Genomic DNA, 20,637 nt, shown 5'->3' on the forward strand with positions numbered 1-20,637 from the left:
ACAGGGGAAAAAAAAAACAGCTCAGTGCATATTAGATGTTTTGCCAAAAAAAAAAATCCCTGTTTTTATACCTAGTTTGCAACGTTCACCTGTAGAGAATAAATGGTTTGTTAACCGGTAGTACTTGGCAAATGATATCGTAGCAACTGTCTGTAGTTGCCAAGCTTGGGTATTTTCATAGCAATTTTTACAGTGCACTTTCCCACGTTGACTGTTTCACATCTGCCCAGACAAATGAATTTACCTTGTGCTTTGATGTGGCCCTTCTATCAGTCTTGGCTTATTCATTCTCCATATCAGGATAAAGGTGGGCAAGTGCCGATTCAAAAGAAACAGAAGAGGACTATTCGCCATTCCCCAGGTGAACTAGTGAGTAGATATTGTAGAATGCTGCTTAAGGCACTTGGATATTACAAGTTATTAATAACTGAGCTTTGTTTCATTTTTCTCATCACAGGATAACCACAATTAATTATGTAAAACGCACAAAACCACTCAGTTTAATGTCAAGTGGAGCTAGGCTTTCTTTTAAGACTGTATTTCCAATTGCATTTCTAGCCCTGTGTCTTCCAACATATTTATTTTGATGTTTGTTAACCAGGTAAGCCCACTGGCTTAAAGATCCTTTTCAGTTACAATCTTGGCCTTAAGCTGTGTATAAAAAAAAAAAAAGAGCAAGAGAGAGATAGATTAATAAAAATATTGTGTACAGAAATGGCATAGCAATATAGGCATTGACAAATCCAGAAATAAATACAGCAATGTTACAAGACTTTATAACATAATATAATAAAGCAAAATTAGCAAAGTATTTGCAAAAGTAACAGTGTATGCATTGCAAGTACAGTAATCCAAGCATCAGAAGTACCATCAAATTGGAACATAGCAGCTTAATAAAAGTAAAACCTGGTAGTAAGACATAACCATATGAGGTGTGGCGTGATCTGTCAGCCAGAAAGAAGGACCAAGTGTAGCGTGTTATTTAAGGACTAGGAACATGGGTATATTCTTTGTGATGTTCATCGTGTTACACTGCTGCAGTCGTTACACTTGGGTTATCCTGCCGTCAGGCGGTCCCGCAGTTGGCCAGGGTTCCAAAGTCTTGGTCCGGCGTCGGTTGCTGTCACTTCTTCTCTGATGTCAGTGCGCCAGGGGTATGTATATAAGATGCATCCGACGCCATTTTCTTCAGGCTTTCTTTCCACGCAGTGCCTGAAGCAGAAGCAATTCGTTCGGGCACTGCGCAAGTGCCGGTCGGCCGACTCCTGAGATTTTCGAAGTCGAATTTCAGATCCGAAGTCTTCAATAAAGCTAAGTACCCTGTTGGTGAAACTTTTTTTTTCTTGCCACAGACCAATGTCAGAAAAAGTTAATAATTGTATTTCTTGTGGGAAGCAAATACCTCATAAGGACTTCCACTCTTACTGTATTCCATGCCTAGGCCCTGATCACGACATCACTAGTTGTTGGTTTTGTGCTAGATTTAACAAATGCACTATAAAAAGACGTTTTGATTTTGCTTTGCACTAATTTGGCCGAAGGTTCAATTATACTATGCCGTCAGATCAACCGACTACCGCAATACCGAAAAAACGCAAAGACAAGGATAAAGACAGGCATCCGAGGTCCAAAACCGATGACGGAACCTCTTCTAGGCCAGTTGCCAGTTCTCAGTGAGGCGCTTTCGCAGCCCCTGACACCCGCTACCTCAGAGCCACAGGCCGCCTCCGACTTCCATGTGGAGACAACTAGGCCTCTGGAAACTCAAGGTATTGGGCCTATGGAAACTAATCCCTCAGATGGGTCCGGAGCCGCTGAGCAGGCATCAGCTTCTGAGGGTGTTTTCAGACCTTCACAACTTACCACTAAAACAACAGCCAAGACAAAAGTACCATTAAAGACAAAGAAACAAGTACAGCATTCTCCTGGACAGTCCTCCATGCCTAAGAAACAGATGCTTAAAATGGCCAAAGACCTCATTACTCTAATCAGGCGTTCCCATCCCCGTCCTGAGAAAAGGCCTAGGCAGGATACAGACTATGATTCCTCTGATCAGGTTTCCATTTCCTCTGATTCCTCTTCAGACCAGGGATACATTCTACCCCCCTATGGGGACTCTGATGCTGAAGAATCTATCCCTTCAGCCTCTCCTCCTGAGGATTACTCTTTTGGGGAAACTTTACATACCATGAGGGAGCATTTCCATTGGGAAAGTCAGGATTACTCGGAATCCAAGAAAAGACTTGGGGATTTCCTTTTATTACCTCAGCACAGGCCCCTGGCTATTCCGCCTGTGCTAGATATTGTGGATGATGTGCTCTCTGAATCCAGGTTATCTCCTGATTCTTTGCCCCCTGCACCAGCCAAGCCAGATAGGTATTACAGAGTCCCTGACTCTCGCACGTTTCTTTATAAAAACCCTTCTGCTGATCCAGAAACTATTTCCCAGGGTCCAAAAGGGGTTAAGGCTTCCATTGCAAAAAAATCCAGTACCCTCTGACAGAGATTCCAGGGCTTTGGATAGATGGGGGAAGAAAGTATACACTTCTGCAACTTTAGCAGTAAGAGCTTTAAATTGCCAGTTTCACATGCTTAAGTACCAACAATATTTAATGGCTCATTTAAACAGAAAATGCTTGCAAGCTCAGAAGCTCCTGATTGTAAAGAAATGCGGGATTTATTGCATGCAGTTGAACAGGTGGGAAAACATATTCTGCAATGTGGTTTTGATTCTTTAGAGGCCTCTTGCAGAGCCGCAGTTACAGGTTCTGTGATTTGAAGACATGCTTGGTTAAAAGAACAGAGTTTACCTTATGTTAAGGCAAAGTTATTGGATGCTCCTTTACAGCATGATACCTTGTTTGGTATTAAGGCAGAAGAGGTGTTAAAGAAAATGGAGGATAAAGCTAAATCTATGCAAACAGTCAAGGATTTCTTACAGGTACAGCCACCTCGATTTAGCAGAAATTGGCCAACAAAGAATTGGTCCTTTCCAGTGTCAGACAGGCCACAGAGAGGCAGATACAGACGCTCAAGAGGCAGATCTCAACCCCAAGGCTCAAACATACAACGACAGTGGGGCACCTCAACCCCAAAAGGAGGTGAGGACAAGGCTCTACCTTACAGGAAACGGTCACAATGACTTTCCCCTTCGTATGCCAAGCACTTCCCTTTTGGAAGCCCCCTTAGGGGGGAAAACCTAGCACTTTTTTTCTCAGAACTGGCAATCACCCAAGACGAATGGGTTCTGAATATTGTGTCTCAAGGTTACAGGTTCCACTTTCATACTTTACCAAGGCTAAAAGGAATGCCAGACCTGCCAAATCAATGAGCAGAGGCACAAAAACAAATTTCAGCCCTCATGGACATGATAGCTATTCAAAAAGAACCACAACAGGAACAAGGACAAGGATTTTACTCAAGACTCTTCCTGGTCCCCAGAAAGGACAAGGCCTGGAGGCCCATACTAGACCTCTCAATTCTAAATACTTACCTGGATATTCCGAAATTCAAAATGTTGACATTACAGCAGCTTCTACCCATGCTGGGCAAGAAGGCTTTGCTTGTTGCTCTGGACCTCAGAGGCATTCCTGCATGTCCCTTTCAGACAAAATTGCAGAGGATACCTCCGATTCAAAGCTGGTACAATGCATTACCAGATTCAAGAATGCAACTGCAGTCATAACATATGGGTTGTCCTGCCTCAGGCAGCCCTCGGTCGGCCGGATTCCAAAGTCTGGGTCCGACGTCGGCTGATGTCGCATTTCTCTCCGACGTCAGAGCGGCTGGAGTACATAAGCATCAGTCGACGCCATTTTCTCCAGTCTTTCTTGCCGCGCGGTGCCCGAAGCAGAAGCGGTTCGCAAGTGCCGGTCGGTCAGCTCCTGTATTCTTCGATTCCGAAGTCATCAAAAAAGCTAAGTACCCCGTTGGGGACCTTTTCTTGCCTCAGCCGATATCAGAAATTACTGAAAAAGTCAACAGTTGTCTTTCTTGAGGTAAACAAATACCTCATAAGGATTTCCACTCTTACGGTCTTCCTTGCCTTGGCCCAGACCACGATGTCTCGGCCTGTGTAGCCTGTGCTCGCTTCAACAAGCGCACTCTCAGGCGCCGGACGAGTTCGCTGAAGATTTTTTCGGTGAAAAATTTGCTTATACAATGCCGTCGGAACTTCCGACATCGCAAACTCCCAAGAAACGAAAAGACCGTGACCGAAATCCTCGGCCCGCGTCTACCACCGACTCCACGCCAAAACCTACCGCGGGTGCTCCGGTTCCCCCTGAGATGGTTATTCCACGCTCGAACCGAAGACACGCATTACCGGCGACTCCGTTTCCGGATATCACTCCGGCGCCAGTTATTGATTTTCCTCCGGATACGAAACCGAGGAAATGCCGAGACCATTGCTGTAGATAAGGTCACTCCTGCACGTGGAGCTGCCAGGCCTCCTATGGCCATGTCTATTAAGGCCTACACTAGGGCTAAGGCAGCCAGCAAGACCAAGCATCTTACTGCTAAAGCCTTACCTCAGCCTACTCCAGAGACACAAATTATGACTATGGCTGCTGACTTAATTTCTATGATTAGAGGTTCACAGGCCCATCCTGAGAGAGGATCCCAGCCTCCTTCTGATAAAAGGCCCGGGTTGAACCCTCTGACCCTATTCCTTCAGATGAAGATTCTGAGGACTCTGTCCACTCTGATGGCCAGGAAGAGCTCTTCCAGACCTATGAGGACTCGGATGCAGAGGATTCCATCCTCCCGGCCTCCCCTCCTGAGGATATTTCTTTTGGGGAAGTTCTGCATACCATGAGGGAACATTTCAAGTGGCAAGGCCAGGAATATTCTGATTCCAGAAAGCCTTCGAACTTTCCTTAAAACGCCCCAGCACAGGCCCTTAGCTATTCCTCCTGTGCTTGATGTTTTGGATGATTTATATTCTGACTCTAGTGTTATCCCTGATTCTCTTCCTCCTGCTCCAGCTAAGCCAGACAGGTATTACAGGGTCCCAGAAACACATTCCCATTTATTCAGGGCCCATACTGCTGATTTGGAAACTATTTCTCAGGGACCTAAAGGTGTTTCAGCTTCCATCTCTAAAAATCCTTTGCCCTCCAACAGGGAAGCTAGGTCATTAGAGAGATGGGGTAAAAAGGTTTACACCTCCACTACTTTATCTAGGAGAGCTTTGAATTGCCTTTTTAATATGTTACAATATCAGGATTTCCTGTTAGAAGATTTACAGAAAACATTGTCCTCTCCTGATCCTTTAGACAGGAAGTCTTTGCAGGAAGCTGTACATAACTCTCAGCAAGTAAGCAATCACTTCCTGCAGTGTGGATATGATGCACTGGAAGCTTCATGTAGGGCAGCTATGACAGAGGCAGTCATTCGAAGACATGCATGGTTAAAAGATCAACCTCTACCAGATCATGTAAAGGCAAAACTTCTGGATGCACCTTTGGAAAAGAACAAGCTTTTTGGTGCTAATGCTAAGGATGTCTTAAAGTCCATTGAGGAAAAAGCAAAATCAGTTCAGGCGGTGAAAGATTTCCTCCAGGTTCAACCCCAGATTCAGTAGGAATTGGCCTTCAAAAACTGGTCCTTTCCTAATCCTGAAAAATTTCAAAGGGGTAAAAACAGACGTGGCCGAGGAAGAGGACAATTCAGAGGTCCTTACAGGGGACGACAATGGCAGCAAGCAAACCAAATAAGTGACACAGGGGTTTCACCTGCCCCACAGCCACAGTCTCAATGACTTTCCTCTACTTCCGCCTACCAGGGAACAAATAGAAGCTCCCTTGGGCGGGAAATTATCTCTGTTTGCAGACAATTGGCTCAGATTGACAAAGGACAAATGGATTTTGGACATTATAGACCGAGGGTACAGGTTCCATTTTCATACCTTACCAAGAAAACAAGGCATGCCAAACCTACCACAAAACCAGAGGTCAGAGGCTATCAAGCAAATCTCTCTGCTGACTCGGATGAAAGCAATAGAAAGAGTTCCACAACAAGAACAAGGCCAGGGGTTTTACTCAAGACTGTTCCTTGTTCCAAGAAAAGAATCTCAATGGAGACCAATACTGCATTTGTCCGCATTAAACACCTTTCTCATAGTACCAAAGTTCAAAATGCTGACTCTACAGCAACTCCTTCCCATGCTGGGCAAGGGGTCTTGGCTGATTACTCTGGACCTCAAGGAGGCATACCTGCATGTCCCTATCAGACACAGCTGCAGAAGATACCTCAGATTTCTTGCAGGGCCAGAGCATTATCAATTCTCAGCATTGCCATTTGGCTTATCTACTGCGCCCAGAGTATTCACAAAATGCCTGGCTTCAGTAATTGCTCATTGCAGGCTCCAGGGGATCCAAATTTACCCGTACCTGGACGACTGCCTCATACAAGCGGACGACAAATTGATGTTGACAAAAAACTTGGACTATGTCATACGATTACTTCAAGCTCTGGGATACACAGTCAACTTCCAAAAGTCAAGACTACAGCCATCCCAGCAAACAATCTTCTTAGGAGCCAAATTAGACACAGCCTCTCAAATGGCTTACCTAACAGAAGACAAGCAAGAGAAGTTAACTCATTATTTCAAAGGTTTGGCAAAACTTACCCAGATGACCTCAAGGAGATTCCTACAGGCCCTGGGTTACATGGCATCCTGCATTCTCCTGGTTCCATTAGCAAGACTACACATGAGAAAGTTTCAGTGGTACCTAAAAAGCCTATGGTCTCAGCACAGCAACAACTTAGAGACAACCATACCGCTCATTCCATGCCTACAAAAGGAATTCCTATGGTGGGCCTCGGTAAGCCAGGCAAACACAGGTATGTCATTCAAAAAAACCACAGATAACACAGACCATGACCACAGACGCCTCAGACCTTGGATGGGGGGCGCACATGGAAGGCAGGTGTATACAAGGACAATGGTCTCCAAAGGAAACACATCTGCATATAAACCAAAAGGAAATGCTGGCAGTAATGCATGCCATCGAGGCCTTTCAACACCAACTTCAGCAAGGCCATTTACTGATACGGACAGACAACACCACTGTGATGTGGTATATAAACAAGCAAGGGGGGCACCCATTCTTACCCCCTTTGCAGACTGACAATGCATCTTTGGGAAAAATCACTGAGCCTAAACATTCAGTTACAATCCCAGTTTGTTCCAGGCAAAGACAATGTGCTGGCGGACAGCCTAAGCAGGAATTTCACAGATCCACACGAGTGGAGGCTACATCCGAAGATCTTCACACAGCTCACTTCGACATGGGGCAGGCCAGAAGTAGACCTATTTGCCTCTCACCTCAACCATCATCTACAGAAATTCTGCTCAAGGACATACCATCCACAAGCTTGGAAAATAGATGCTCTCTCATTCAACTGGAACTTCCTAAAAATCTATGCATTCCCACCTCTGCCACTGATGACCTCAGTATTACTAAAGATCAAAGCAGAGAGACCCAAGGGGATCCTAATAGCTCCGGACTGGCCAAGACAACACTGGTATCCACTACTACGGAACATATGTCACACCAAGAAGTGGGCCCTTCCCCAATGGCCTCTACTTTTGACTCAACACAACTTCAAAACAGTGCATCCAAACCTTCAGACACTGCAGCTAACAGCCTGGGAGATCCCATGAATAACCTCAACCTATCTCTCTCCAAGGAAGTTCAGTGGATACTAACAGAGGCTTGAAGACCATCCACCAGAAAGGTTTACTTAGCAAAATGGAAGAGATTCAGCATTTGGAATACCAGCAAGGGACATGATGCATCTTTATTGAGCATCCCACTCATCCTGGAATATTTGGCAGATATGCTAAAAAAATGGACTCTCATATTCTTCCATAAAGATACATGCATCACACTGATCCGCCTGTCTTTTCACATCCTTTGCTAAGGCAATTCCTCAGGGGAATCAAGAACATTAAGCCACCAGGAAAGGCTCCAGTGCCAGCCTGGGACCTCAATTTTGTCCTAGAAAAACTGACTCTACCTCCATTTGAGCCAGCAGCTTCAGTTGACTTGCAATTTCTCTCATGGAAGACAGCTTTCCTCTTGGCAATTACCTCAGCAAGAAGGGTTTCGATACTACAGGCCCTAATGGCAATACCACTGTTCATAATTTTCCACAGAGACAGGGTTTCACTAAGGACCAACCCTACTTTTATGCCAAAGGTGGTATCTAGGGTTTCTTTAAATCAAGCTATTCATCTGCCTGCTTTCTTCCCCAATCCTGAGAATAAGGGGGAAAGACTGTTACATACCTTGGACATTCACAGACAACTTCGATACTACCTGGACAGAACCAAGACCAGTAGGAAGTCTGAACAACTTTTTGTAGCTTACACCCCTGCAGTCCAAGGAAAAGCAATTTCAAAACAGACTATTTCAAAATGGATTGGACATTGCATCAGATTCTGTTATTCCTTTCATGGAAAGACTGATGTCCTTCATGGATGCATCTGCAGTCATAACAACTGGGTCGAAGACTTCTAAAGCTAAGTACCCCGTTGGGGACTCTTTCTTGCCTCAGCCGATGTCAGAAAAAGTTAATAATTGTTTAACCTGTGGGAAACAAATACCTCATAAGGATTTCCACTCTTACTGTCTGCCTTGTTTAGGCCCAGCCCACGACGTAGCAGCCTGTTCGGCCTGTGCTTCTTTCAACCGACGAACGCTCAGGCGTCGGACGGAGTTTGCTGAACAGTTTTTTGGTTCTGATTTTGCGTATATTATGCCGTCGGATCCTCCGACTACCCAAACTGCTAAAAAACGCAAAGATAAAGACCGACACTCGCGGTCCCGGTTTCGGCGAAACCATGGTTAAGCAAACCCGAGTGTCTCGGTTTCGGCGAAACCGAGAAAGCTGATCAAAATACAGCAGAATCTATCACTACCACGAGGCCCTGCTACTTCTCTTGAATCGGCCTCAGAAATTTTATCCACCACGGTGGTTGCCACTGACTTATCAGACACCATTCCCTTGGATGTGTCTACCCCAGCACGTGGTGCTGCTAGGCCTCCAGCAGCCATGTCCATTAAGGCCTTTGCCAGGGCCAAAGCAGCCAAAACTACTAGAATAGTGCCTGCTAAACCCCTACAACACGACCCTCTTCTAGTTCACAAATGCTTACCCTGGCAGAAGATTTAATTTCATTAATTAGGGATCTCAATCTCACCCAGACAGGGCCTCTCAGCCCCAGAGAAGAGACCTAGGGCAGAGCCCCCTGAGCCTGTGTCCTCTGATGATTCTGCTGATGATTCAGACATAACAGACCAGCCAGAGGCTCCTTTCTCCAATTTTGAAGACTCAGATGCTGAAGAATCCATTCCAGCTGCCTCCCACCAGAAGAATTTTCTTTTGGGAAACCTTACATGCCATGAGAGCAGTTCCAATGGCAGCAGCAGGATTTCTCAGACTCCAGAAAAGACTTAGAACTTTTCTGCACCTTCCACAACACAGGCCCTTAGCTATACCTCCTGTGCTATCTGTGGTGGATGATGCCTTCAATGATGTCTGCTCTGCACCAGATTCTTTACCTCCAGCCCCTGTCAAACCAGACAGATTTTACAGGGTACCAGACACTCATCACCACCTTTACAAGGCCTCACTTGCAGACCCCGAAACTATATCCCAGGGTCCCAAGGCAGTAGCGACCACAGCTAAAAACCCTATTCCTTCTGAAAGGGAAGCCAGGTCTTTAGACAGATGGGGCAAAAAGGTTTACACTTCAGCTACTCTCTCAGCCAGAGCTTTAAACTGTCAGTTTCACATGATACAATACCAAGAGTTTATGCTTGATCAGTTAACAAAAAAGCTATCCTCTGATGAATCAATTGATAAGAAATATGTATTAGAAATGGTAAATAACATACAACAGGTTAGTAACCATTCTTTAAAATGTGGCTATGATGCACTGGAGGCTTCATTTAGATCAGCCATGTCTGGCACAGTGATAAGAAGGCATGCATGGCTAAAGGAACAAGCTTTACCGGATCATGTTAAAGCTAAGCTATTAGATGCTCCTATGGATAAAACCAGCTTGTTTGGTACACCTGCCCAGCAGATAATGAAGAAAATGGAAGAAAAGGCAAAATCTGTTCAAACGGTTAAAGATTTCTTGCAGGTCCAACCCCTAAGGTTTAGCAGGAACTGGCCTGCCAAAAATTGGTCCTTTCCTGACTCCACAAGATCCCAAAGGGGCAGGAATAGACGTTCTAGAGGCAGAAACCAATCCAGAGGAGGTGCCTACAGAGGACGACAGTGGCAAGGTAACAGAGGCACAGACACAACCACTGCCACTACAACAACGCAGCCACACTGACTTAACTCTAAAAGGACATTCTAGAAGCTGCTACATGGAGCTCCGTGCATACATTCTCCAAACACTACAATCTCCCTCTATACTCCAGATCCAGAGCAGGCTTTGCTTCGGCAGTCCTGCAGAGTTTGATTGCCACACCATCTTTTTCCTAGAGCATTCCTCCTCCCCCAGCTAAGCTATGGTATTCTACCCATATGTTATGACTGCAGTTGCATTCTTGAAGGACATAGTACAGTTTTGTACCTACCATAAATGTAGATGTCCGATAAATATGCAACTGCAGTCGGATTTCCCTCCCTCCATACCCCTCTATGCCTAGGGTCCACTCCTATCCCTGTTTCTCTTAGCTGGGGATATCTGTTATGGTGTATCTGTTTATTGCTCATTTATTTGTCTGGAATCCTGTTTTTGTCTTCCAATTTGATTACAGCCTTCCTTGGAGGGCACCTGGCATCTGGGGCAAGAAACATTGAAGAAAATGGCGTCGGCTGATGCTTATGTACTCCAGCCGCTCTGACGTCGGAGAGAAATGCGACATCAGCCGACGTCGGACCCAGACTTTGGAATCCGGCCGACCGAGGGCTGCCTGAGGCAGGACAACCCATATGTTATGACTGCAGTTGCATATCTATCGGGCATCTACATTTATGATAGGTACAAAACTGTACTTTCTCTGCACTGCCTTTTGGCTTATCTACTGCGCCCAGGGTCTTCACAAAGTCCCTGGCACCAGTAATTGCATTTTGCAGACAAAAAGTAATTCAGATATATCCATACCTGGACGACTGCCTCGTTCAAGCAGAGACAAAGGACATTCTTCTACAGCATCTGGCGTTTGTAAAAAAGTTGCTAATTACTCTAGGGTACACAGTAAACAGAAAGAAGTAAAAACTAGTGCCCTCACAACAGATTATATTCCTGGGTGCCTGCTTAAATACAACAGCCCAGATGGCTTACCTAACGCCAGACAAACAAGTTCAACTAACTCACTATTTTCAGTTACTGGAAAAATAGTCCCATCTCCCTGCAAGAAAAATTCTGCAGGCCCTGGGATTCATGGCATCCTGCATACTACTGATACCATATGCCACACTGCATATGAGGAAATTACAGTGGTATCTAAAAAGTGTTTGGACTCAACACTCTCACAGTTTAGAAGCAGTAATACCAATGATTCCCTGCCTACAACAGGAATTTTGATGGTGGGCACAGGCATGTCATCCAAACAAGGGTCAGCCTTACCCACAGCCAGGCAGACTCTAACAACAGATGCCTCAGAGATTACACCTGGGGAGAACACATGGCAGGAAAATGCATTCAGGGCAAGTGGACCACAGACCACATGCATCTTCACATCAATCAAAAAGAGATGTTGGCTGTTCAGAATGCCCCAACAGCTTTCAAGGACCTTCTGCATCCAGGACAATTATTATTAAAGACAGAAAACACTACAGTAATGTGGTACATAAACAAGCAAGGGGGCACTCATTCTTATCCCCTATGCAGACAAGCCATGACCTTGTGGAACACAGCTGTAACGTATCAAGTTCACCTGCAAGCACAATTCCTGCCAGGAAAGAAAAATACTCTGGCAGACAACCTAAGCAGAAATATCATGGACCCTCACGAATGGAAATTGAATCCACAAATCTTCAGCATGGTAACACAAATATGGGGATGCCCAGACATAGATATTTTTGTCTCCCCACTGAATTGCCAACTACAAAAATTTTGCACAAGGACTTATCACAAACAAGCATGGAAAGTGGATGCTCTTTTGTTCAGCTGGAAAAACCTAAATGTTTATGCCTTCCCGCCACTGCCTCTCCTTTCAAAGTTACTCCTAAAAGCCAGACAAGAAAAACCACAGATGATCCTTATTGCTCCAGACTGGCCATGCCAGCACTGGTACCCTGTCTTAAGGAACTTGGCTCAAGGCCCACCATGCATTTTGCCTCAAATTCCACACCTTCTGACTCAACAAAACAATCAGATCCTGCACGGTCAGCTCAAAACCCTAAACCTGGCTGCATGGCAGATTCATTAGTCAAACAGGCAACATCTCTCTCTAAAGCTGTTATGGATGTCATTTTGGAGGCCAGGAGGCCTAGCACCAGGAAAGCTTACTCAGAAAAATGGAAGAGATCCTGCGCCTGGAACCAGGCTCAAAGCCTTGACCCTCTTGCTCCAAACATTCCTCAGATTTTACAATACTTAACTGAGATGCTGGACAGAGGCCTATCCTTCTCATCAATTAAGATCCACGCCTCTGCCATTTCAGCACATTACAACACAGATCCTCCTTTATTCTCTCATCCCGTGATAAAGCAGTACCTCAGAGGGGCTAAAAACATAAGACTGCCCCGGAGAGCACCAACACCAACTTGGGACCTCAATTTCGTTTTGGAAAAACTGACCCTGCCACCTTTTGAGCCAGCCAATACAGCCGATCTAAAATTTTTATCATGGAAAACAGCTCTGCTCCTGGCAGTAACTTCAGCACGAAGAGTCTCAGAGCTACAGGCATTAATGGCAGTGGAACCTTTTATAATTTTTCATCAGGACAGGGGTTTTTTTAAGGACAAACCCTACCTTTATGCCAAAGGTGGTATCTAGTGTGGTTCTTAACCAAACCATCCATTTGCCAAATTTTATCCAAACCCCCATAATAAAGGGGAGAAACTTCTACATTCTTTGGACATACACAGACAGCTACACTTCTACTTGGACAAAACAAAAGCTTTCAGGAAAACTGAGCAACTGTTTGTAGCATATGCTGCAGGATCACAGGGCAAGGCTATTTCAAAGCAGACTGTATCCAAATGGATATGACACTGTATTTGTTACTGCTACACACAGCATGGAAAATCAGTCCCAAATAACATTAGGCCACATTCCACCAGGACAACAGCCTTTCTCAGAGGAGTACCTACCAAGGAAATTTTGGAGGCTGCAACTTGGAGTTCAGTGCACACCTTTACCAAGCATTTACCACCTGCCTCTTTACTCTAAATCCAGAGCAGGATTTGCCACTGCAGTTCTGCAGGGCCTCATAGCCAATCCTAACTCTTTATAGACCAGCAACCCAACCTTAGCTTTGGGATTCTACCCAAGTGTAATGACTGCAGCAGTGTAACACGATGAACATAGTACAGTTTTGTACCTACCATAAATGTAGATGTTCGAGTGTTCACACTGCTGCAGTCCAGGTTACCCTCCCTCCATCCCCTCTGAACTAGCTGGATTTATCTATACCTTTTTATCCTATACAACATTTGTGGTGTATTTGCTTGTAACTGAAGGTATTTTTATTTTTTATGTATATTTTTTATAAGCAATATGTATTGCCTACCTACTTGGGGGCACCTGACATCTGGGGCAAGAAAAACTGAAGAAAATGGCGTTGGATGCATCTTCTATACCCCTGGCGCACTGACGTCCGGGAAGAAGCGTCAGCAACCGACTCAGGACCAAGACTTTGGAACTCTGGCCGACTGCGGGACCGCCTGACGGCAGGATAACCTAAGTGTGATGACTGCAGCAGTGAATACACTCTATCAGCTACATTTATGGTAGGTACAAAACTGTACTGTAGTTAGTGCGGTGGAAAGAAAGGTAGTAGGTGGATGGGGTGGGCGATATTAGAGGGGGAGTTGCAAGGGCATAGCCATCATGTTTTTAGGGGCGCTTTTAGTAAAGTTTTGAAGTGGGTGCATGATGGTATAGAGATAATTGTGGGTGGGAGGGAGTTCCATAATTTGGCTATGGCACAAGAGAATAGTGCTTCTCCAGCAGAGTTATTGGCTTTAGTGACCTGTAAGTGATTTTTATTGATGGATCTTAGTGGTCTGGTGGTGCGATAGGGTTGGAGAAGATTCTGGAGGGATGGAACTTTTAGTGGATGGTTTACTAGTTTGTGGGTGAGTGCGAGTTGATACCATTGAAGGAGGTGAGGGAGTTCAAGCCAGCCCAGTTCAGCAAGTGAGACAGTGGTGACTACGGTAGGATGCCCCTGTGGCGAATTTGGAGATTTTGTTGTAGCAGGTATCAAGCTTCTTTAGATCGCATTGCCTTAGGTTGGTATGTTTTGGAGAGGCATAAAGTAGGGTGGAGATAAGGTGGGAATTTGCTATTGAAATCATGGTTGTTTTGGTGAGAAGTTGCTTATTTCTGTATAACGCTCCTAGTTTTTTGAGATTTTTTATTATGGTCATGAGTATGTGAATGTCAAGTTTTAGTTTGTCTATTTCCACTCCTAGCAATTTGGTGTGTTCTGTTGGGTGTATAGTGGTGGTGTCTTTTGCTGTGATGTTAAAGTGAGAGTTGTTTTGAGTATGTTTGGAGGGTTGAAAGAGTAGTTTAGTTTTGTTTGGGTTGAGTATTAATTGGGCATCGGATAACCAAGTTTCAACAGAGGAAAAGGCTTCCTGTGTGACTTTTTGCAGTTTGGGTAGGGACTGGGCTGAGCAGATGATGGCTGAGTCATCTGTGTATTGTATGAGTGTGCCATGTTTGGTGGCAGAGGCTAGATTATTGGTGAAAATAGAGGGAAGTAGGGGTCCAAGAATGGAACCTTGGGGAATCCCTATAGAGACAAGTAGTTGGGGAGATGTGTCATTCTGCCATACAACGGATTGTGGCAGTCAGACAGGTAACTCTGAAACCAGTTGTTGACTGAATGAGAGAAGGATAGGTTATTGAGGACAGAGAGAAGTTTGAGTTGTTTGTGTGGGACCATGTCAAATGCTTTTTAGATAGGTCTAGGAAAATAGTGTTAGTAAAGGAGAGTAGGGCAGTGGTGGTGCTATGGTGTGGTCATAAACCATGTTGAGTATTGGAAAGGAGGTTGTTAGTAAGGAGGTAGTCTAAGACCTGAGAGTGATGGTGTCCAGTGAAGAGGTTTGCTCTGCAGCATGGGTAATATGGATTTGTGCACTATGTATGGGTGTCAGGTGTAGATTCTGAGCAGGAGAACAAAGACAGATGTGGGAATTCATGCTATCAGATTGATTTCTGTCTTCCTGAGGAAGAGGGTGCCTGCTGGTTGCATGTGTGACATTGTAGATGACCCACGTTCCAACACTCCCCAATGTGGCCTAACAAAGGTGAGAATATGGATAGCTAAGCTTTATTTGTGTCCCAGTAGAACTCGTGCCGTACTTTTTGCCTTCCAAAATCTCTGAACTATTTGTAATAATAACAGTGCCATTGTATAAATAATTAAACCAGTAGGCCAATTACCCAAGTAAAACAGTAAATTTCCATATGCATTTGGTTAATGAGAAGGGCTTGTAACTTGACTTTTTTATTTTGTTCCTGGTCCCAATAATCCCTACCCCTACAACTCCCAAAACATCAGAGGCTCTCCAGTGTTACCCACAACAGGAGGACCCCCCCCCATCTAAGGGGGGAGGACACCTGCTTGTGGAGGTTTCCACTCCGTGGCGGACTGTAAGGAGTGCATCACTAGGTATTGCAAAGCAAGACAAGTCTGGTGAGGAGCCATCATATTTTGCTCCACTGCGAGGCATTTTACATTACTCTAATCTCTTCTATTATGCTGTCATCATGTGTTAGGCTGGGGACAATGAAGAGTGACTTGAAGGTGTGCCCACTATAGACCCTTAGATGAGTCTACTTCCTTGGCAATCTGACTTGCCTGAGCTCCAGTCTCCACCAGGGATCAGCAAAAGTTCCTTCCAGCACACACCCACCCTCTACACACAGAGAGGCATTCTTGCGCTCCCTGTTTGCACTTTGAAATGCCTGCGCAGCTAATCGAACTCCTATTGCCTGGTCTGTATTCAAGGCTTTATTCCTCTACTCCACTTATGCAGACAGCATGATGGGATTGGCAGAACATTGACTCGCATTAGGTGTAACTGTAGGCCAGAAAGGTTTATTTATTTTAATTGTCTTGTAGTTGTATACTAACCTAGTAAGAAAGCTGATCTAGCAGACAAGAACAGGCAGGCAGGGTCAATATGTACTTACAGCATGATAAATAGTTCAACAGTGAACTTCAGATAACATTCTATTAAATTTGGGCTATTTACAAAGTGTGTAAAAAAATTATTCTGCAAGTACCAGATCACTGGACTGAGGTAGAACAGGAGTGCAAGAAGAAAGCAACCGCAGGTAAAGCAACTACTTGAATATTAGCTGCACAGCTTAACAGACATGTTTTATCTGGCTTTTCAGTTCACATATTTTTCATTGTTTGTATATAGAGAAGTTGTTTAGAGTGCATGTGATCCTCCATTTTCATTTAATATGTGGCTGAAATAAACATATTCATAGTTTTTTTTATTTTTGCTTTCAGTCTAGAAAAACCCAAATGTGTGTGTAATGCAGTTTATTTATGTTGTGTGATTTTGTGTCTCTTTGCAGATAGAAGATCCTTGCTTTGCTTCCCAGAACAGAGTTTACAATGACATTGGTAAAGAAATGCTACAACATGCATTTGAGGGCTACAATGTATGCATTTTCGCATACGGACAGACTGGGGCTGGAAAATCTTATACAATGATGGGCAAACAGGAGGAAAATCAAGCTGGAATCATCCCACAGGTGAAACTACTTCTCATAAATGTCTTTCACTGCTATGTTTATAGGTGTCAAGTGGTTCACTTCCCACCACCACTCAAGGTAGGATGTCAGAGTTTATTGAAGAGTTTGGAGAAGTAGCTTCACCTAGATTGAACTGAATAGAATGTCTCTGATTGGAATAGCGAGGAGGTTTTCAAAAAGTTTTTTGGTCTTTTAGTTCTGTAAGTGTGATAATAACCTTGTTAGTATTTCACACTGCATTAGCGTAGAATGATGGGGAGTGACAGTCAACACATTGTAACATTTTTTAACAGTAATGTAAAGGTTTCAGAAGACTGGGTGAGTGACTGTAGAGGACCAATCAGGCAAGGTCCTGTAAGAAGGGTGAAAAAATGACTATAGACTAGACTACCCCGTGAAAAGCATTGGGGTAGAGTGGTGTGGAGTAGTTTAATCCCATGAGTGAATGCAGCATTAGACCGCAGTGGTGACAGGAACAAAGTGACTAGAATATTGGCTAGAACATAGTTCTGCTTGGTTTTGGAAGACATAATGTTTTGACAATAAAATAATATTGCAGAATGGGTACGAAATAGCATGAAAGCTAGAATACATGGGAAGATGGGAGGTTAATACAGAAGCATTAGGAAGAGATGCAGACATTGGTCATTTGGGCCCAGAACATAGATGATGTGTAGAAGTCTTGTGCATGTATAAACTAAAATGTTGCTACAGTTGCAGTAGGCAGTACAAGCTGGAAGATGAAGCTTTTGGGTGTGTTTGTGAGCAGATGAATGAAGTATTCTGCTTATAACTAAGTCATGCTTCTTAATGAAATATAATTATAAAAAGATTATGTGCATAAATGCCATTTTATTCCTTATAAGATTCTATAAAATGATGCAAACATCTGAAGAACTCGGTCTGGTGAAAGAGAAAATTTGAATGCTAACTAAATTCTAAACCAGCTAGCAAGAATGGTGATTTAATTTTTCTGTTTTTTTTTTTTGTTTTTTTTTTTGTAGTGACCCACATTCAAGGGATACAGTGTCAGTTGTAGATGTAATGGTCACTTTGGAGAATAAAATATCTGATGATATGTTTCACTGTGTTAGTGGGAGTGGGGAGGAGGAATTAAGGTTTGTCTTTCAGCTTTTCCCAGTTAGGGGTCACCACAGTGGAACTCCGGTCCACTAATGATTGGCAGTGAATTTTTACAGTGTCGAGTTGCCAGCCTGGCGCCCAGCCTTCAAAGAAGGCACACCCACACATGCAAGGACCTACCTGCATGTCTTTTAAATTCACTCGACCACGGGGAGGACATGCAGACAACGCAGAGTAAACACTCTAGCCTAGAATTGAACCAGAGAATCTTGCTGTGAGGCGACAACGCTAACTGCCGTATCACTGCGGCCCTGTGGGAGGATGAATTAAGGTACTGCCTCTATATGAAGGAGCAGCAGCTAGTGGAGAAAATGGGGCCCTGTCACACACCGCAATGTAGGACCTGGTCTAGACTGCCTGAGATATGGTGCATTACCTTACTGTTTTCACCTTGAGGCGTCATCCACATACTTGCACTCTGTGAGATTCTGTGGCACTAAGTATTATTGGAGGCATGCTTGTTGACATCTGCATAGTGATGTTGATGTGACAGTGAGGAAGCTTGTATAATCTAGTGAGGGCAGGAATTTGTTTAAAAAAATGTACCCCTGGGAGAAAAGGAAGAAGGATGCTGCTGTGGTAAAAGCATATCTGTAGTAAAACAAAACATGAGTAAAAAAGCAGAGTTGGCTAATTCTGAATATTATTGTGATAATGGGTTGAGTCCTTTATATTGGCAATGTCTAATTTGTATTGCTTGGAAAGTGCATGCAGTTGCCATTTTCTTTCATTTCAGGTTTTAATAAATTAGAAAAACTAATGTTATGCATACTGATAGACATATCTGTGCACAGATTTGCCAAGATTATCCTATGTGATTTAAGTGTTTCTAACTTCAGTGCATTATTTCTACAGCTGTGTGAAGATCTGTTTGAGAAAATCAATGACAACTGTAACGAAGACATGTCCTATTCTGTGGAGGTGAGTGCAAGCTTACACTGTGCCGTGCTATGTGCATGTCAGAGTTGAGTGAGCGTGGGTAAATAGCTGTTCATGTCTAGTTTCTTGGAACATTCCATGTAGATAGGTCAGAATAGTTACTTTCCAGTGGCCTGCCCCCATCTGTTTTTTGCAGTCTCCTGATAGCTGCTGTTAGAGGTCATGACTCATGGGATATAATGTTTTCTGTTTTGTCACTGAGCATTGCTCATTTGTCTTCACATTTAACTGCAAAAGAATTAGGAGAATTTACACTGGGATATCCTGTCCTTTGCTAGACCTAAGGAAGAGTAACCGTACTATTTTAATGCTAATTAACAAATCTGTTCTAATCTTAACTACATCTCTGATCAGGAAATTCTGTCATGCAAAAAAAAAAAAAAAAAATTCGGAAATGACGTGACACTAGTAGACTTGGCTCTTTTGGCAGTATTTAATGCTGTTTTCTGTCCCTGAAGGCTCTGATTCACTGCCTGTGCTGATGAATGCAATGCGTAAAGTTAAAGCCCTGTGAATGCTTTTGAGCCCATATGCTTCTAATTAGCAATTGAGAATTTAGAAATGCCAGTACAGAAAAGATTACAGGAACTGCACTTCCAGATTGCTCCCAAGAACACCTTGCTGTCCTCCCTTCTCTTACTACTATTTGATTGGGGGGAGTCGCTTTGAGAGGAAATTAAGCTGAATTGTTAGTCTCTTGGCAGTTTGAATTATTTTTTCCCTGCTTCATTGCCCTTGATTTTTTTTTCAGTTTTGTTCTTAATCCTTATGAAGGTTTCAGAGACTGTTTCTTTTTATGTGGCACACTGTTGCCATATCTTAATTGCCTGATTTTCCTTCATGTGACATTCAGAAAAGTAACCACCACAACCCCTCTCCCCTTTCACCAAGTGGTGTGGACTACCTTTCTCAGGAGCATGTCTTTGTGTACTTCTGTGGTTTAGGTTTTGTTTATAGATTTAAATCTTATTTCTGCAGGACCTGCTGTAGGATTCACACAAGCGGAGTGCCAAATAAGTAGCAGAACAGGTCATGTAGAAATGATATACATACTGTTTATGTAGTGTCATTCATTGTCCTTGGCAGAATTACTGCTGAGAACTATATTCACCTGTTGTTTTAACTTTTCATGATCACAGCAGTACTTGATCTACCAGACATCCATGTACTGTTTTATACTGGCTTTAGCACTCTCATAGCCGGCCTTAGGCATATTCCATCTAGACAGCCGCCTAGGGCGCCGCTCTAGCAGGGGCGCTTTACTTGTATTTATTTGCTGTAGGTAGACCAGGATAGGGGCACTGGATGGTGTTGTGGGGAGCGCTGTGGAGCCCTTTTGCCTAGGGCACCAGATGACCTAAGGCCGCTCCTGAGCACTCTACTTTACTTCTGTTTAAGCAGTAAGCCTTGTTCTTTGTCATTGACTAATGGAAAGAGGCAGCTCCTAAACGCTTTATCCCATGTGTGGGTCCCCTCAAATTGTCTGCAGTATGATGCCAGCTATTCTCATTAGAGGTAATATATAAATGTGAGAGTGTTCAATCTCGCCTTTGTTCTTACACATGGGTTCGGAGCCGATCCTCGGCTCCGTGCGTGACCGACTTACCAAGCTCTGCATCGAGAAGAAC

The 20,637-nt window shown here is 43.9% G+C and overlaps 1 protein-coding gene across 1 annotated transcript in view; it reads left to right on the top strand.

The window, feature by feature from the left end:
* Window positions 1–20,637, top strand: part of KIF1B (kinesin family member 1B) — a gene marked incomplete in the record, with an annotated part of 2,363,676 nt that overhangs the window by 374,630 nt on the left and 1,968,409 nt on the right. Inside the window, 2 exon segments of the mRNA XM_044063146.1 lie at window positions 16,748–16,927; window positions 18,926–18,991. Coding sequence (XP_043919081.1) covers window positions 16,748–16,927; window positions 18,926–18,991 — 246 coding nt within the window.

The sequence above is a fragment of the Protopterus annectens genome, chromosome 2.part1, assembly GCF_019279795.1.
Source record: "Protopterus annectens isolate FY-2018-M chromosome 2.part1, PAN1.0, whole genome shotgun sequence".
Taxonomy (NCBI): domain Eukaryota; kingdom Metazoa; phylum Chordata; order Ceratodontiformes; family Protopteridae; genus Protopterus; species Protopterus annectens.